Source organism: Staurois parvus, unplaced genomic scaffold (genome assembly GCF_062004578.1).
Source record: "Staurois parvus isolate SC_StPar_1 unplaced genomic scaffold, SC_StPar_1.0 ptg000684l, whole genome shotgun sequence".
NCBI classification, from domain to species: domain Eukaryota; kingdom Metazoa; phylum Chordata; class Amphibia; order Anura; family Ranidae; genus Staurois; species Staurois parvus.
The window spans coordinates 1404336-1420843 of NW_028318480.1; the positions used below are offsets into that span (position 1 = coordinate 1404336).

Consider the following 16508-nt stretch of genomic DNA (forward strand, 5'->3'; position numbering starts at 1 on the left):
TCTTCTGGTAAATTCATTTATGTAGATAATGAAATAAAGATGCCAGCGGCAGCAGTGGGTGGAGGGAAATGAGCAACATGAATGGCACTGACAGCGTACATGTAAGCAGGGGGCAGTAGGTGACAGAAGACGATATGATGGATGTTTCTGGCTTTTAAAGTTCATCACAAATGTTACAATATGACTGGATAGAACTTAATTGGATAGTTCAGGCAGGTTCCCCACAGTGTTTGTAAATCTAAAGTTGATTCAAAGAATGTAAGGTCGGATCGTATGGTGTATGGTGAGGACTTTAAAGGTATCATTCTGAATCAAAGAATCATATCATAAAAAAGTAGTTTCATAAATGTATTACAACAAGTTGAAATCATTGACAAATTGATTACAATTCAATAGTATGTACAATATATCACACTATTGTTACCTCCTAACCTTTACTCTTAATCTGTTCCTATCGGGTCTTAAATTATACCTTCGTGCTCAGAGAAGTCATATTCAAGCATTACCTTCTACAAATTAATTTTGTCCAAAATATCACTCTAAATAGGAAAATGAGTTGGGTAGGCCAACCTTATCACCCAATTCTGAGAAACCTAAAAATGAGCCTAGTGTCCACACTGCAAGGGTTACTTACTCATTTAGGTCTAGGGAACTTGTTCAAGAAGATTTACTTACCCTCATCTTCTCCTGCTCTGTGCTGCTAAACTGGCCCTGCAGCGTCTTCCTCCCTACACTCCCAGCAGTATAAGATCCTAATGTCCTCAAGACCAATGCAGAGTCCCTAGTTCTGCATTGGACATGATGATGCCAAGGCACTATAGACCCCCAGAATGTAGGGAAGTGCTGCCTGCTGGGGGAGCGGAGGCTCTGGTAAGTAAAAATGCTTTTACATTCTGCTAGACCAGTGGTCGGCAAGCCGCGGCTCGCGAGCCACATGCGGCTCTTTACCCAGTCTAATGCGGCTCTTCTGTGTGCCGGGCGCCTGCTCCCCTCCCTCCTCTCGGTCGGCCGCTCCCCTGCCTCCTCTCGGTTGGCAGCCCCAAAAGTCCGCGCGGACCTTTTAATCCAGCCTGCGGATGTGGCTGTCAGGATGTGTGTAGGCGGGGCAGCGTGCCGAACGTGAGGGGAGGGGAGCTAGGCTCCTCTCACAGTCCGCCCTGAAGACCCGAACGGCGCGGGAAGACAGCGAGAGGAACGCAAAAGGTAAGTGAATTGACACGGGGGACTTGGCTTACTAGAAGGGGGGGGGGAATAGTACTGTGGGGGATGAAATACTATATGAGGGATGAATTACTTTATGAGGGATGAAATACTATATGGGGGGATGAAATACTATATGGGGGGATGAAATACTATATGAGGGATGAAATACTATATGAGGGATGAATTACTATATGAGGGATGAATTACTATATGAGGGATGAAATACTATATGGGGGGATGAAATACTATATGGGGGGATGAATTACTATATGAGGGATGAAATACTATATGGGGGGATGAAATACTATATGAGGGATGAAATACTATATGGGGGATGAATTACTATATGAGGGATGAATTACTTTATGAGGGATGAAATACTATATGGGGGGATGAAATACTATATGAGGGATGAAATACTATATGAGGGATGAATTACTATATGAGGGATGAAATACTATATGAGGGGATGAAATACTATATGGGGGGATGAAATACTATATGGGGGATGAAATACTATATGAGGGATGAAATACTATATGAGGGATGAAATACTATATGAGGGATGAATTACTATATGAGGGATGAAATACTATATGAGGGATGAAATACTATATGGGGGGATGAAATACTATATGGGGGGATGAAATACTATATGGGGGGATGAAATACTATATGAGGGATGAATTACTATATGAGGGATGAAATACTATATGGGGGGATGAAATACTATATGGGGGGATGAAATACTATATGAGGGATGAATTACTATATGAGGGATGAAATACTATATGGGGGGATGAAATACTATATGAGGGATGAATTACTATATGAGGGATGAAATACTATATGGGGGGATGAAATACTATATGAGGGATGAAATACTATATGGGGGGATGAAATACTATATGAGGGATGAAATACTATATGGGGGGATGAAATACTATATGAGGGATGAAATACTATATGAGGGATGAAATACTATATGAGGGATGAATTACTATATGGGGGATGAAATACTATATGAGGGATGAAATACTATATGAGGGATGAAATACTATATGGGGGATGAAATACTATATGGGGGATGAAATACTATACGGGGGATGAAATACTATACGAGGGATGAAATACTATACGGGGGATGAATTGCTATGGGGGATGAATTACTATATGGGGGATGAATTACTATGGGGGATGAATTACTATATGGGGGATGAATTACTATATGGGGGATGAATTACTATGGGGGATGAATTACTATGGGGGATGAATTACACTATGGGGGATGAATTACTATATGGGGGATGAATTACTATGGGGGATGAATTACTATATGGGAGATGTATTTTCAGTTTTAAAAATGTGGCTCTCAAAATAAATTTCAATCATGGTTTTGGCGAGATTTGGCTCAGTTGAAAAAAAAGGTTGCCCACCACTGTGCTAGACTAAACAAGCAATTATCCTCTGCAGTGTGGTCAAAACCACAAGGGATAATATTCAAGTTTCCCAGAGCTGGGCTTTGATCCCTATGCATTTTTTAGACCAACAATCTACTTCTTCAGGAAATAATCAGAAATTGATTACCTAAAATTACAAAAATAAGTCTATTACTACGTGAAATGTTACAATGCTGAAACATTGTCAAACTTCATCTTCTTTAGATGTTTCATCATCAAGAATCATTCACTACGGATGCACCAAAAACAATCCCTTAAGGCCCATTTCACACAGCCATTCTGACCAGGACTGCCTGTCAGTTTTACAAGCAGACCAGGTCCATCCATCCCTATGGAGAGGTGGGTCTAAACGGACCTGTGTCCATTTACACCCACCTACTTCCAGGTCCGATCCAGTCCGCTAAAGAAACTGGAATGGGATCCATCCTCTACTGTTTAGGTGGATCAGATCGGAGGGCAGTGGAGTGTAAACTGACAGCGGAATCTGTTTATACCCGACTGCCCATAGAGCAGAGATGACTCTGTCCATGTCTGCTCTGCAACGGACTCGGACCTGTCATCCACCTGCCCTGCTCTGATCAGCAGGGGATCAGCTCACAGACCTCCTGCTGATTACAATGGAATCCGCTCTGTCTGAAAGGGGCCTTAGGCTGGCCATACATTATACAATTATCTGCAGATTTTCTGCCCAATTTCCTTTAGATTTACCTTCAACTATGTAGTGCAAGGGTCTGCCTAATTGGATACAACTGAAAGTGTTGTTTAGGTTTGTCCTCCTATTATATGGTTTTTGGTAAATCTAAACCAAAAATCTGCAGATAATTGTATAATGTATGGCCAGCCTTAGTCTAGGGAGGGCTGCAGTGGAATGGGGAAAAGAGAAATCCCACAACCAATATTCCTATTTAAATGACATCAGCAAATATTTCATCTTAATATACTATCAAAACATTGCCCAGATCTAAAAATGTACAGCTTATCAAAGAGGTGAGTATTATAGAAAACGCTGCATGTCAGGTAATAACATTTGCACACATGTTGTTCACATGTACTGTATGACACGCCTTCAGTATATGTATCGTTTATAGAAGGCCAAAGGGACAAAAATGATTATAACACAGGAAATCTGAGATAACCAGATTAGACAAGGACCAGAAGGGGCTGACAATGAGGACAGTGTCTCAGGACACTCCAACCCCCTCCATCCTCTTTGTTTAGGGAGATTCCAGGGCTGCATCTCGTGATGATCACAAGGACACTCACTCTCATTATTATGACTCACTGGGGATCTTCTCTAGTGCCAAAAAATTTTTCATTTGCTGCATTGTATAAGTTATCTTCTCTCAGAACCTCATAGCAAATAGAAGAATTATAGAAGAACTAAACTCAATGTAATACATTGCAGCTTCCCACTCTACATACATGGTGATTGCATTTGCTTTCTTTTTTTTTCTTAGCAAGTTCACAAAATTCTCATTTTCCCGTGGACTGCACTCAAAGTTCAAACAATGTTGTCAGCTCTCACAACTTCTCTTCCTTGAACTACAAAACACCTTCTCCCTATGTAATGAAGATAAGGAGAGGGGAGAATGTTTGTACTTCATATCAGGAGAGCAGCATTGAGAGACAATCCTGCTGCTCCCTAGATTCAGTACTGTGATTTAATGTTGTCACTCTAGGACAAGAAGTATGAACCTAACAGGATCATCAGGTGATAAAGAGAAAACAGTGGAATGTTGCCCATACAGTATACAATACAATCAGATTGCACAAGCTCCTTTAGATTTACCAACAACTATGTAATGTAAAGGTGTGTGTGATTGGATAGGAGTTCGTTGGATTGTATAGGTGTGTCCTCATATTCCATAGTTTAGGTACATTTGAGTCCCCGACCATGCCAGTACAATTTCAGGTGCAATTTGCGAATTGAAATCACATCTAATGAATGTAACGTCAGTGTCTTAACATTTGCAATTTGCTGCAGCACGATTTCTAAAGTAGTTCTTGCATTACTTTTTCTGCAGTTTATTGCGATTTCACATACATAGAATATAATGGAAATCGCAATGCAAATTGCAAGAAAGCATTGAAAATGTTCACAAGTCACAATAAAGTCTTCAGACATCGCACTGGAAATCGCGCTGAAATTGCACACAAATCACGTGATTTTAAATCGCAGCGGTGTGATCGGTGACTAAATGAGACTGTACAGGGGTTGTACAATCAGATTGTAGTGGGTATGACCACCCTTAAAGATGAACTCTGAGCAAAATAACGAGTGACATACAGTATAAGAAGCAGTCTGTCAGTGGCATTAACAAAGCACTCTTTGTTTTTTGAATTCCTCTGTTTTATTATTTGCTGATCCAGTCAGTAAGGCTACATTGACACTAGTGATTAAGTCCAGTGAGAATCGTAGTGGCAGAAGTCTTCTGATTCTTGCTGCAGCCCGGAGCAGCTAGGTGCAGCCACCGGTCCTGTTCACCATAATGTCACGCGTCATCAGTGTATGCAGAACTTTGCAGCTCTCTGTACAGCCAGTGGCTACTTGCGATGATTGCTGCTGGACTCACACACTGTAGCCAGTCGTGAATACCTGCAGCAGCCAGGGACCTGTCATTATGGTGAACCCTAGCCATTATGGCCGCACCTAGCCGCTCAGTGCTGCAGCAGGAATCAGAAGCCCCCTGTCACTACACTTCTCACTGGCCTTAATTGCCAGTGTGAATGTAGGCTTAGGCCTCGTTCACATTTGTGCCAAGGCCATACACTGTAAATGGAATGTTTGTATACATGTCTCTAGCTGGCACGTGCTGTGTGCAGGCAGCCTATTCATGTCTATGATGAAACGGAGGTCACAGGCACTCATCGTAATGTGACAGTAATGAGGAAGAGAGACCCCAAATACACACTGTCAACATTAGAGGCCACTGACCCCTACACATGTCACAATAGGGCGAGCGGCTGTGCCCTTGTATCCACTGCCTCAGATCAGTCAGCTGAAAAATAGTATGTTTTTTGAGGGAATTAGGTACATGATAAAGCTGAATTTCAGGTATGCATATTTTTTCATATCTACATTGGTCCAATTTGGTCCAATGTAAGTGTATATGTTTCATAAACAACAGAGAGGGTGCAAACGCCTAGTGTATTACCCTTGATGTTTTATTGTATAAAATAAATATAAATTATACTCACAAACACTGCAAGCTAAAAGCATACAAATACATAAGGCCACATAGAAAAGTCTACTCTCCAACACCACCTGGAGACATGATGACAACAAGCTTCTGATGCGTTTCGGGGATCTGGCCCCCTTCTTCACAGCCATAGCATTAGCGGCTTGTTGTCATCATGTCTCCAGGTGGTGTTGGAGAGTGGACTTATCTACGTGGCCTTATGTATTTGTATGCTTTTAGCTCGCAATGTCTGTGAGTATAATTGATATTTATTTTATACAATAAAACGTCAAGGGTAATGCACTAGGTGTTTGCACCCTCTCTGTTGTTTATGTTTTATACAGTGTTGGATTTCCTCGATCCAAGGAGCGCTGCATCTCCGTTTCCCTTTTTGTACCGATTGCTACTATATTGGGAATTACGGTCATATGATGGATGCCTCTGTCTACTCCGGAGCGTCTGGGTGCTAATATCCTTCTTCTGTATACTGTATGCTTCATACCTGTGGGATCCCAGTGGAAGCTGGAAATCCAGTGATCTCCACTTGCTTCTGAATCCCATGCCAAGTGGCACAGAAGGTCGCTCTCTCAGCATGAGCACCATTCAGAGATCACTTTGCATTTTTCTAATTTAATGCAAAATGTTCTCTAATTGGATGCGGTGGAGATTGTGATCTGAGGCCTGAATATTCAGGGCAAGGGGAGACTTTTGAGAAAAGAATTTAACTTCAGTTCCACTTTAAATGTGTCTGCATTTCTATCAGAAACCTGTCAAATATTGGTTATTCTATTTCTTGCAAAGAAACTATCTCATAACTATTTTAAAGTTGAATTTTAATCTGTTTACATTTTCCTTCCCTATTTCTGCCTCTCCCACTCATTAACAAACTAATGATATTCTTAAATAAGACCTTGTTGTTTTTATTACACACCTTATTTTAAACCCTGTGACATCATCACTGGGTCTCTGTACTTCTCTATGCAAGGCAGGTAATGGCTGGTTGGAGGGGCTGGCAGTGTTGTGTATAACTTCCTAAAATCATGATAACACCCTTCCTCAGTGCCCGCTGACTAATGCAAGCAGTGGGTTTCCTCTTTGGAGGAGTTTTGCTAATATGAAAAAGCTTTGATGGGTGACTCTCAGACTGGAGAAGTGGGTGTTCCTAGGAAGGCTGTATTTGTGTGCAGACCACCCAGGTGCTGAGCATCCATGATTAGAAGAACTGAAATCCAATGAATAAATGGGGTAGGCAAAGGAAAGTAAATGTCCAGATGGTTCTTAACCACTGGACCTTCCAGCATTTTAATACACACTTTTCATTCCCATTATTTTGTTGTGTTACTATAAACTTTACTGTTTTCTGTTGAGGCATGGAAGGTTTTGAGAGAATTTACTGAGCTCTGGGCTAAAAAAGGCTGGAGTTCCGCTTTAAAGTGGTTGTAAAGGCAGAAGGTTTATGCAGTAAGGTACCTTGAGCCTGAGCCTGATCTCAATCCAGCGATGTGCATGAGAGCCAAGGCTCTCCCGGCTCTCTTGTTCCTCATCAGCTCAGATACAGAGCCAATCAGAGCCAGTGATGAGGAGCAGGGGAGCGGAGCTAAGCCCTGTACTGTGTGTATTATGGTTTGTCCTGGGGCCACCCAGTGGGGGAGGTGGAGCCAAGAGTGCCCATGGGCAGGGGCATATTTGGCACAAGGCAAACAAGGCGTTTGCCATGGGTGGCATTTTTAAGAGGGGCAGTAGTCACCCCCCGGAACAAGGAATGCTGGTTGTCCTGCGTCGTGTTGAGGAGGCTCTGAGGGGCACTGGGGCTGGGCAGCAGGTGGAAGAGTGGAGTGAGGGGAGCCAGGGGAGCGGCCATGGGACTCTGGGAAGGGAGCCAGGATTCCAGAGAGGTGTGTTGGTGAGTCTCTCTCCTTCTCTCTTGGGGAGAGGGGTCAGTGGTGGTGTGCTGGGGGTTGCAGATGGGGGGGCTGGGTGGCAGCAGATTTTTTTGTGTTGTCTAGGGCAGCACAAAACCTAAATATACCACTTCCCATGGGGGACCCAAGAAGAGGGGGATCGGGGCTGCTCTGTGCAAAACCGTTACACAGAGCAGGTAAGCATAACATGTTTCTTATTTTAATATAAAAAAACAACCTTTACAATCACTTTAATACATTTTTACTTTGATGCTGGGCTGGTGCATCTCAATCACATGCAATACAACCTCAGAGAACCATGGACCAGTCTCCATTATACCCTGCACTGAATCAACATGTGCACCTATAGAATGTGGTAATGCAATCTAGTCACTGCTACTTTTGGTATGCTGTGATTTGTAGTTACCCAGAAGCTGCAGGCTGCTTGGAATTGTCAATGGGCGCCCTGTAGTAGATCGGATGAGTTCTTGATCAATGCCAGAGCACAGTACACATATAAACAGCTAGAAATGAATGAAATTAGATAATTGGTAGAAGGAGGTCAGTAATAACATAAACTGGAAGAGATATAAGACAGAGTCCCAGAGAGAAAATCAAGAGAGAACAAGAAAGACAGAGAAACATGAAACTTCTAGGCTTGGCAGTAACCCTACTACTTCTAATACACAGCGGTAAGTACAACAGACCTGCTGGCTTATTCTGGGCACCCACAAACAATTGTTTCCTTTAATGATCACATCCATTCATTCATAATGATTCTGAATGGTTACTGCAAGCAAAAGCTCCAATTTGTGACTTTTTTTTTCTTTTCTCAAATTTTCATGAAGCAGCCTGATCCATGAGGATCTTTAATCAAAACATTTTTTTTTAAATTTTAGATAGAGGAAGAAAAGCTGCCCATAGATGGACTTTTTTTTTGAGGGAACAAATAGATTCCCCCATCCACACGATCGAGGCGGATGAAGGAATCCTCCTCACTGCACCATTTTATTCTGACAGTAGGACTCTTCCACTGTCAGAATACACTGATCAGTGTTGCCACCGATTGGCTCCAGTTCTGATCAAACAAGAATTTTACAACATTCCTGTTTGAGAGAAGCGTATTGTTAGATCAACTTTTTTCTAGTTGGAATGGCCATAGACGGATCGAAATTTGGGCAGTCCCTGCTGAATCTGCCAAATTTCAATGCATCTATGGCCAGCTTAAGAGCTAGGAAGAGTTTGATGAGCCATTCTCAGTCAGTGTTCCCCAGAACCCTATGGTTCCTCAGGACGTTACAAGGGGTTCCTTAGGTTGTGACTGATTCAACTCCCATTGATGGTGCCTGCATAGTTCCAGGGCCAACACCGCTTTGCAAAGTCAGCAGCATAACACCAATTTATTTTTTGCTGTCTGTAAGGCTGGCATTCCTGCTATTGACTACCAATGTAAGGGGCATTTTCCCATTGAATCACAATGAATTTATTTTAGTAAGGGTTCTTCAAGACCTCAACATTATTTTAAGGGTTTTTCTGGGGTAAAAAGGTTGAGAAAGGCTGAATTAGACCCTCTGGCAGTTCCTACTGTTATATGTGTCCCCATTGGCAAGATTTACTCCTCTATTTGTACTGGTGTCCACTGCCAACAAGACAGAAAAATTAGAGGAAATCCAAAACTTTGGAGTTGTCCTCAAAACAAGAAGGGAAAATAATGTCCTTTGGACATTTGTCCAAAGAGGGATATCTTCTTACTTTGGGAGATTTCCTCTAACCTCCTAATATGTCTCTGGAACAGGAAGTGGAGGAAAATTATACAGACAAAAAACAACCTGCCAGGGACTTTAACACTTCCCTACTTCTATAGATTTTAACAGTGGTACTGTATGTGTCCATGTTTTCTTATAAAGAATGAAAGTTACATCTCCCCACCAATCGGCATCAAGCTACCCTGAAGTTTGGATCTGATTGGTGGCTCTGGAAGTACAATTTCAGTTCTTAAAAAGAACACACTGATATATAAGGCCTTATACACACTGGGCATTTTGAAGCTACTACTAGGGGTGTCTGGTGTTTTTTTTTTTTTTTTACAGCCTCTAAACTTCCTTGCATGTTATCCTGTGGTCATGCACATACAGGCTTTTAGCAGCATTTTGTGGCAGAAAAAAAACCCACTGCCAGGGCGTCTTGGAGCAGCGGCGTTTTGCCTGAAAAAATAGTTGATGTGCGGTGCGTTTAGTGCTTGAGAGTTAATTTCAATGGCCACAATAAATTATTTATTCTGGCCAATGAAATTAATTAATGCCCAACTTTGTGAAAAAAATGAATTATCACCCAAACACTTGGCGGAAGTAAATGCATGTAAATGCGGTACACACTTTGACAAGCGTCAGGCACATTCTTGGCCAAAACACTGCTGGCTTCTAGGGGAGTTAGGGGCGCCCATGTCACACCCACTTTATGATGAGTTGGTCTTGCCTAGACTCCGCCTCTACATATTTGGGGACTGCCCAGTAAACACAATTTCTGGGTTATCCCTGATTCCAGCAAGTGAAGGGAGCACTTAAAGGGTTGGAGCAGTTCATTTTTCTTTGACTCTACAAACTTTATAAAATACAGATTCGTTATGATAATTATGCTCTTCCATGCAAAAAATAAAACTTCCACACCTAAATGATAACGTTTGAGAATGGAGGAGATTTACTTTTAGGAGAAAGCAATCAAGAAATAACTAACAGAATGTTTTTATCACAATTCATGCAGCTTAGTGACTTGAAACCTCTATCTCTGGAGCCTTCTAAAATATCTCTTGGGTGAATCCATCATTGAAAGATCAGTTTTGGGAGGAGAAACCCATTTGCAGCCAGTTCCTGCCCACATGCACTCTAGTGGTGGCTGTAACACATTTCTAAGGGCTGGTTTTCTAGTGACAACAGTGAGCAGCTTGGTCAGCCATTTAGTGATTCTTATTCTAGAAGTTTAGAATCAAGTTTTCTTCAGACGTTATCCAGGGCAGCATCCACATCCTGGCTCAGAGATGACACAATCATGTAAATCCAGGTGCCTGTTTAGTCCTTGGTCGTGTTCACAAAAGTATGACACAGATCAGTCTTTGCTGCAGCCTTTCACTATGTGACTTGCAGCAAAGGTAAAGTATATGTTACCCAACATTTCATATTCCTGAAATGTACATGTTGTACCATGTACTTGTGTTAAAAAGTATCCTGTTCTCTTTGTACCTGGTGATCCTGCCAGTCCACCTGCTTTCCTATTTCAAACTGACCATGCTAACCATGAGAGCACATCCTAGTGTGGTCAGTTTCTGGCTGTGCTGGTAAAACAGCCTGCCTGTACCCCAATGATCAGGCTTGTGCTGACAGCCCTGCCCCCACCCCTTACACAGTCATTCAATAGGAAGAAAGGAAGATTAATGTTCTGACATTTCTCCATCTCCACCTCTCTGAGCTCCTTATGCAGCCAAGAACACAGGGTATGTGATCACTTACATAAATAAGAAACAAAAGTATTTGTAATGTGTTTTTATACGTACACACAAGTGTTTTGCCTTTTACTTCCATTTTTAAATTGAACAGGTTGTTTTTCAAGTTGAGGGTTTACATATACTTTTTCTTGAAACGTTAAAATAACTTTATTAACAAAAAGGTAAAAAAAAGGTACAGTTGCACAACAGATTGCAAAGTAAACGATACCCACTCTACAACAGGGATACATCCAGTAAACATTTGAGAGAGGAAGATAGACAGTGATAGACAGTGAGCACAGCATTGTTCAAACAAGATTACAATAGAAACAGATACTCTATACCAGGATGTAGGCTGGTGAAAAAATTCTATTAGATGAGACGGGGCAAATTGGTCACAAGTACTCCTGCTCAATCAAGTCACACAAGTATCATCTTCTATACCATATGTTGTTATAGTTCATGGGGCAACTCCTATGTATATAAATCAATTTCTTACACAGAAGTGTCAAGTTAATACCTGAAGGGTAGGAGGTGTCGCCTGCGTCCAATGGCATGCAAATAATTTCCAGGTACTAAAGAGGGACTCATGTAAAAGGGTAGCAAGGAACTTGTCCCAAGGCAGGTCTAGGAGGAGGCCAAGCAGACAAGATTTGGGATCTAACTGTAGAGGAGAGCCCATGTGATAATGCAAGAATTTGATAATTTGTTCCCAGTATGCCTGAATAATTGGACAGGGCCATAATAGAATAAAAAAGGGACCTGTTTCCCAAGGGGCTCTGCTCAGGGCAAAATCTGGAGACTCTAAATGGGGTGAGGTAAGCTTGGTGCACTATATAAAGCTGGGTAAGTCTATCGGGTAGTCTCTGTGAAACCAGCTTGGTGCCTTCTAATGACTCCTCCCAGTTCTCTGCTTCCAATGGCCCAACATCCGGTTCCCAATGGGATTTGACCCTATCCACTATGCAGGCCACCATGGGGGTTTGCAACACAGTATATAGAGTTGATATCAGTTTGGTAGGTTCAGTACCTAAAACGACATCTAACAGAGAGAGGGACTGAAGAAGGGGGGCCCGCACAGGAAACCTAGCCTGCAGGGCATGTCGTAACTGTAGGTATCTGAAAAGCATATGATTGGGAAGATCAAATTCTTCTTTTAGGGTTTGGAATGGCTTGGGCCAAGAGGGCGTAAGTAACTGATATAGATTTATGACCCCCCTAGAGGTCCATATCTTGGGGTTAGGAATAGTGATGAGTTCAGGCAGCTGGGCGTTATGCCAGAGGGGAACATTAGAGTGATAGGAAGGGGCATACACTTGTCTAAGAGCTAGCTCCCAAATGTGCTTAGGATGGTGCAATAACGGTTTGCGTGTTGGAGAGGAACTGGAGTGCCCGCTGCCCCTTAAAACCACTTGTAGAGGGGAAAGTATCATGCAACCTGGTTTCCTACAAACTAGGGCCTGATACCGAGCAGTCTCAGATTTATCTAAGTGGTAAAAACGAGACAACTGCACCGCCAAATAATAGGAATGGAAATCCAGGAGGGTAATTGACGGAGGATAGACAGCTAGAGGGAGGATCAGTGACTTACTTAATACGCAGCCCAGAGTGCGCTCCAAAATCTTCAATGACCTGTAAAGCGGCCTGTGAAGAGGGGCCTGTATCCTCCAGGTAGAATATCATATCATCTGCGTACATTAGGTTTACATATACTTTAAAGTGGCAGCAGGCTCACCCAAACTGATGGGAAGGCGATAATGACAACCTGTTATTATCGCCTTCCCGTCAGTTTGAGTGAGCCTGCTGCGCCAGCCTCTCCGTGGCTAGGAATGGTCACGTGCGCAGTCTCAGGCTCCCATTGGTTCCCTGAGCAACGCATACTAGGCCCGCCCATCGGGGAGCCGGGCCAGTCTCATCATCACTTCCCACACCCATTCGGGGCCCCCTGTGGTGCGCACGCTTCGGTGCGCTTCTGGAACATGGTCTGACAGGTGGGCGGTCCTTCCTCCTTCTGGATCGCACCAGCCCAGATACCCACGATCTGTATTTGTGGGCGTGCGTTCCAGCAGCCATCCACTACATCAAGTGCAGTTCCCAGCGGCACCACTGCTCTATATATCGATTCCATTTACTACTGACAGCTTGTACTCCTTGCCCAGTGGGTTATGACTCCGTATGTTTATCATATTCATCCAACCATCCACATAAATACCTTATTACTTGAGCTTTAACGCTATTACCATTACTAATACTACAACTAATACTATAATACTACAATACTATGATACTTTAACATTTACTTAAGAGATGTCATACTACATTTGAAAAACAGTATATATATTATTATTATCCAAATTTTTTATGGTCATTCATGCATACCATATATTTTATGGTCTTCACCCATCCAGATAAGTATATTTGTATTTGATGCTTTTATATTTTTGTTATATTGAATTCATTATGTTGGCATCTTTTATGACATTACTCTGCCCCTGGGAGTTCTTAGGACAGCCCATATGTAACCATTGATGATTCGTAAGTGAGCATATATAAGAGAGGGACAGACATCTGGTTAGTTGGTTCTGAGGAAGAGGCTAGTCCTGGAAATGTGTCAGCCTTTTGGATGTCCAGAGTTCTCATTACAGACACGTAGTGCGAATTGGACAGAGCTGTTCCTTCACGATGTGCCTTTGATCTTATTGACAATTTGTGAGTATAATACCTACTTTTAACATTCAATAAACATATTTGTAAGGTAATGCACTAGGCCGGTCCGCACTCTGTTTTGGTTTTCTCTATTCAGTATGACTGGTAGATCACGGTGTGGGCTTGCTGACCCACCACCCCAGAGCATCAAACAGAGAGCAATGCAGAGGGACTACTTGTAAAGTTGGAGCTGTAGTAGGGAGCACAAGTCACATAAGTTTATATCTCCTCTGAAGTGCTGGCTCCTATGCCCTGTCATAGTTGGTGGGTAGCATCTGCCATGCATGACCCATTCAAGTGAATGAGGCCAGTTTGCAGGTGCCCTGCAACTTTATGCAGTACAGCAAACAAGGGGTTAAACAGGCAGTGGTGTGTAGGACTCCGCAGAAGCATGCAGTTGCCGGGCATTTGCAGAGTGTCCCCATTTACTTGAATGGGTCTCAATTGACAGGCGGTAGCACCCACCAAAAGCAACAGGGGGTGTAATTCCTTCTGCAGCATGTGTATTCCTTTTGGCTGCTGCCTCAGAAGCTAAATAGGGGTAGGGATTTGGAGCAGTAAAACCATGACTCAATCGCAGGTTTTTACCACACCCCAACTTTACACATGAACGAGCCCTAAGGGTGCCGCTGCAGGATACAACTAAGGACTCATTCACAAGTACAGCAGGCACTTCTGCTCCTCTGCAAAGTGATCCCAGTGTATTTGAAAAGTGATGAGGAGGCATGATGCCTCCTCACCACCTGATTTAAACCCATGATTGCCGAGCAATGCACACGATTGTGACACGTTAGAACGGCAATTAGAGGTTTAAATCAGGTGTGAGGAGGTCACACTGTGCTTGGTGATCTTTGACTTCTCCCATGTTGTTCAGGTAGATCTTCACCTCTTTAAGGTTGCCTACTCCTGCTTTAGTGTGTTGCAGTCTGATCAATGGGAAAAGGAGACTGAGGAAATGCTTCTTATTGCCTGCAGCAGACTGATGACATCCTATGAGCCTAGGCAATGTCACTGGACAACAAGATGATCAAACACAGAGCCTAATTTGAAAAATAAACTGTTGCTGTGTATTGTAACATCAGGACTTTATTTATGCAGACTTGTAAAGCTACTAGCATTCTATTTTTAAATAACAATAGGATAGCCAGTAAATGTGAAAGTAAGACAGATCTGAACTCTACTACTAGTCCTGACACCTTGCACTGGGCTCCGACTTTACACTGCTGAATAGTTTTCAGTATTATTTAGGGCTTTAGGCCAACAAGACAGAGGATAATATAGAGTGCTGTGTGTAATGCTGCATTTTATCCTGTAGGGGGCAGTCTTCAATGTTACACATGCCTGTTCCCAACCCTTTCTCCCATGGACTGTATAAAATTCCCAGTCAAGTGTCTTCCGAGTGAAAGGTGTCTCTTCTCTACAGCAACTGGGAAAACAAGTAAGTGCAGGAATGCTAAATGCTTGCACATAAAATAAATCTACAATGTATAACTAGCTCTAGACACGTGTTTTAACAAAATACATGTATTCCACCTGTATATCCACTAAAAATGTACAGCAAAATATACTTTGTATTACCACAAACCATAAAATGAGGTCTTTTAAAGTTGAGATATAAGGAATTATTTGGTTTCCATCATTGCCAGCTCAATGGCTGAAATTATAAATCAGGCTGATGGGAAGAATAGCTGACACAAAACGGTGTCATATTTCACGTATTGCCTGTCATTCTCAGCGAGCTCTTTTCTTGTCTGTAAGCCCTTATATGCCCTTAATACAAAATTTGGCGAGAAATTGTTCTGAGCAGGTATATGCTGCGACAAAACATTCAGAACAGAAAAATGCAGATATCAAGTCTGATGATATATAATTAGGCTGTTTAATATGCACTCACAGGTTTGCAGAGCACCCATATAGCAACCTGGTAAATTAAAGATTCACATGTACAATGATTTACCATCTTTTCCCTACAGAAAATTTTCCCTTTGTCCTGCATGAGATGAGCTGCGCCCCCAGCAGTCTTTGTGGCGTCAGTGGTCAGAAAAGCACCATGGGTATCAACGTGACTTATCAGAACATATGCTGCGACACCGACCTCTGCAACACTGGCACTGCCATTACCACAACTTTAAGCTTCGCCCTGCTACCCCCTTTACTGCACCAGCTACTGGCATAGAGACGTGGAGGGGTTTAGATTTTGTGTAGGATGGGCTGTGTCCGAAGTCTTCTTCATACATACAAAATAAATGGAAACTATGTAAGGGGTTTTCTTTTGGGTCTGTACAGTTATCACACTCCTTCTTGATAAATAAATGAAACCTGTATCAAGGCTTCACTGATTTTTTATATCATTTTTGGTTTTAATAAAAGAAGCAGTGGTGGTGAGAGCATACGTCACCTGTTACTGTGATGGCTGGACATCAAGGACCATGCTACCTTTAGGTCCCTTTCTCATGGGCGTTCTGTCAGTCTGCTTTTGACCTGTGATTGGATTGATCAAAAACGGACTGCAATACATCTGGGTCTGTTTAGGTTTGTCAGACCGAACATAATAAGTTGACCAAACCCAATGCGTCCAGGT

The 16508-nt window shown here is 42.4% G+C and overlaps 1 protein-coding gene across 1 annotated transcript; it reads left to right on the plus strand.

The window, feature by feature from the left end:
• Positions 1-8304: 8304 nt before the first annotated feature.
• On the plus strand, positions 8305-16256 carry LOC149447483 (uncharacterized). The gene is made up of 3 exons (XM_089652490.1): positions 8305-8435; positions 15243-15365; positions 15901-16256. Exons 1-3 carry the CDS (start codon positions 8387-8389, stop codon positions 16101-16103), a joined length of 375 nt encoding a protein of 124 aa, XP_089508616.1. The 5' UTR covers positions 8305-8386; the 3' UTR covers positions 16104-16256.
• Positions 16257-16508: the final 252 nt, after the last annotated feature.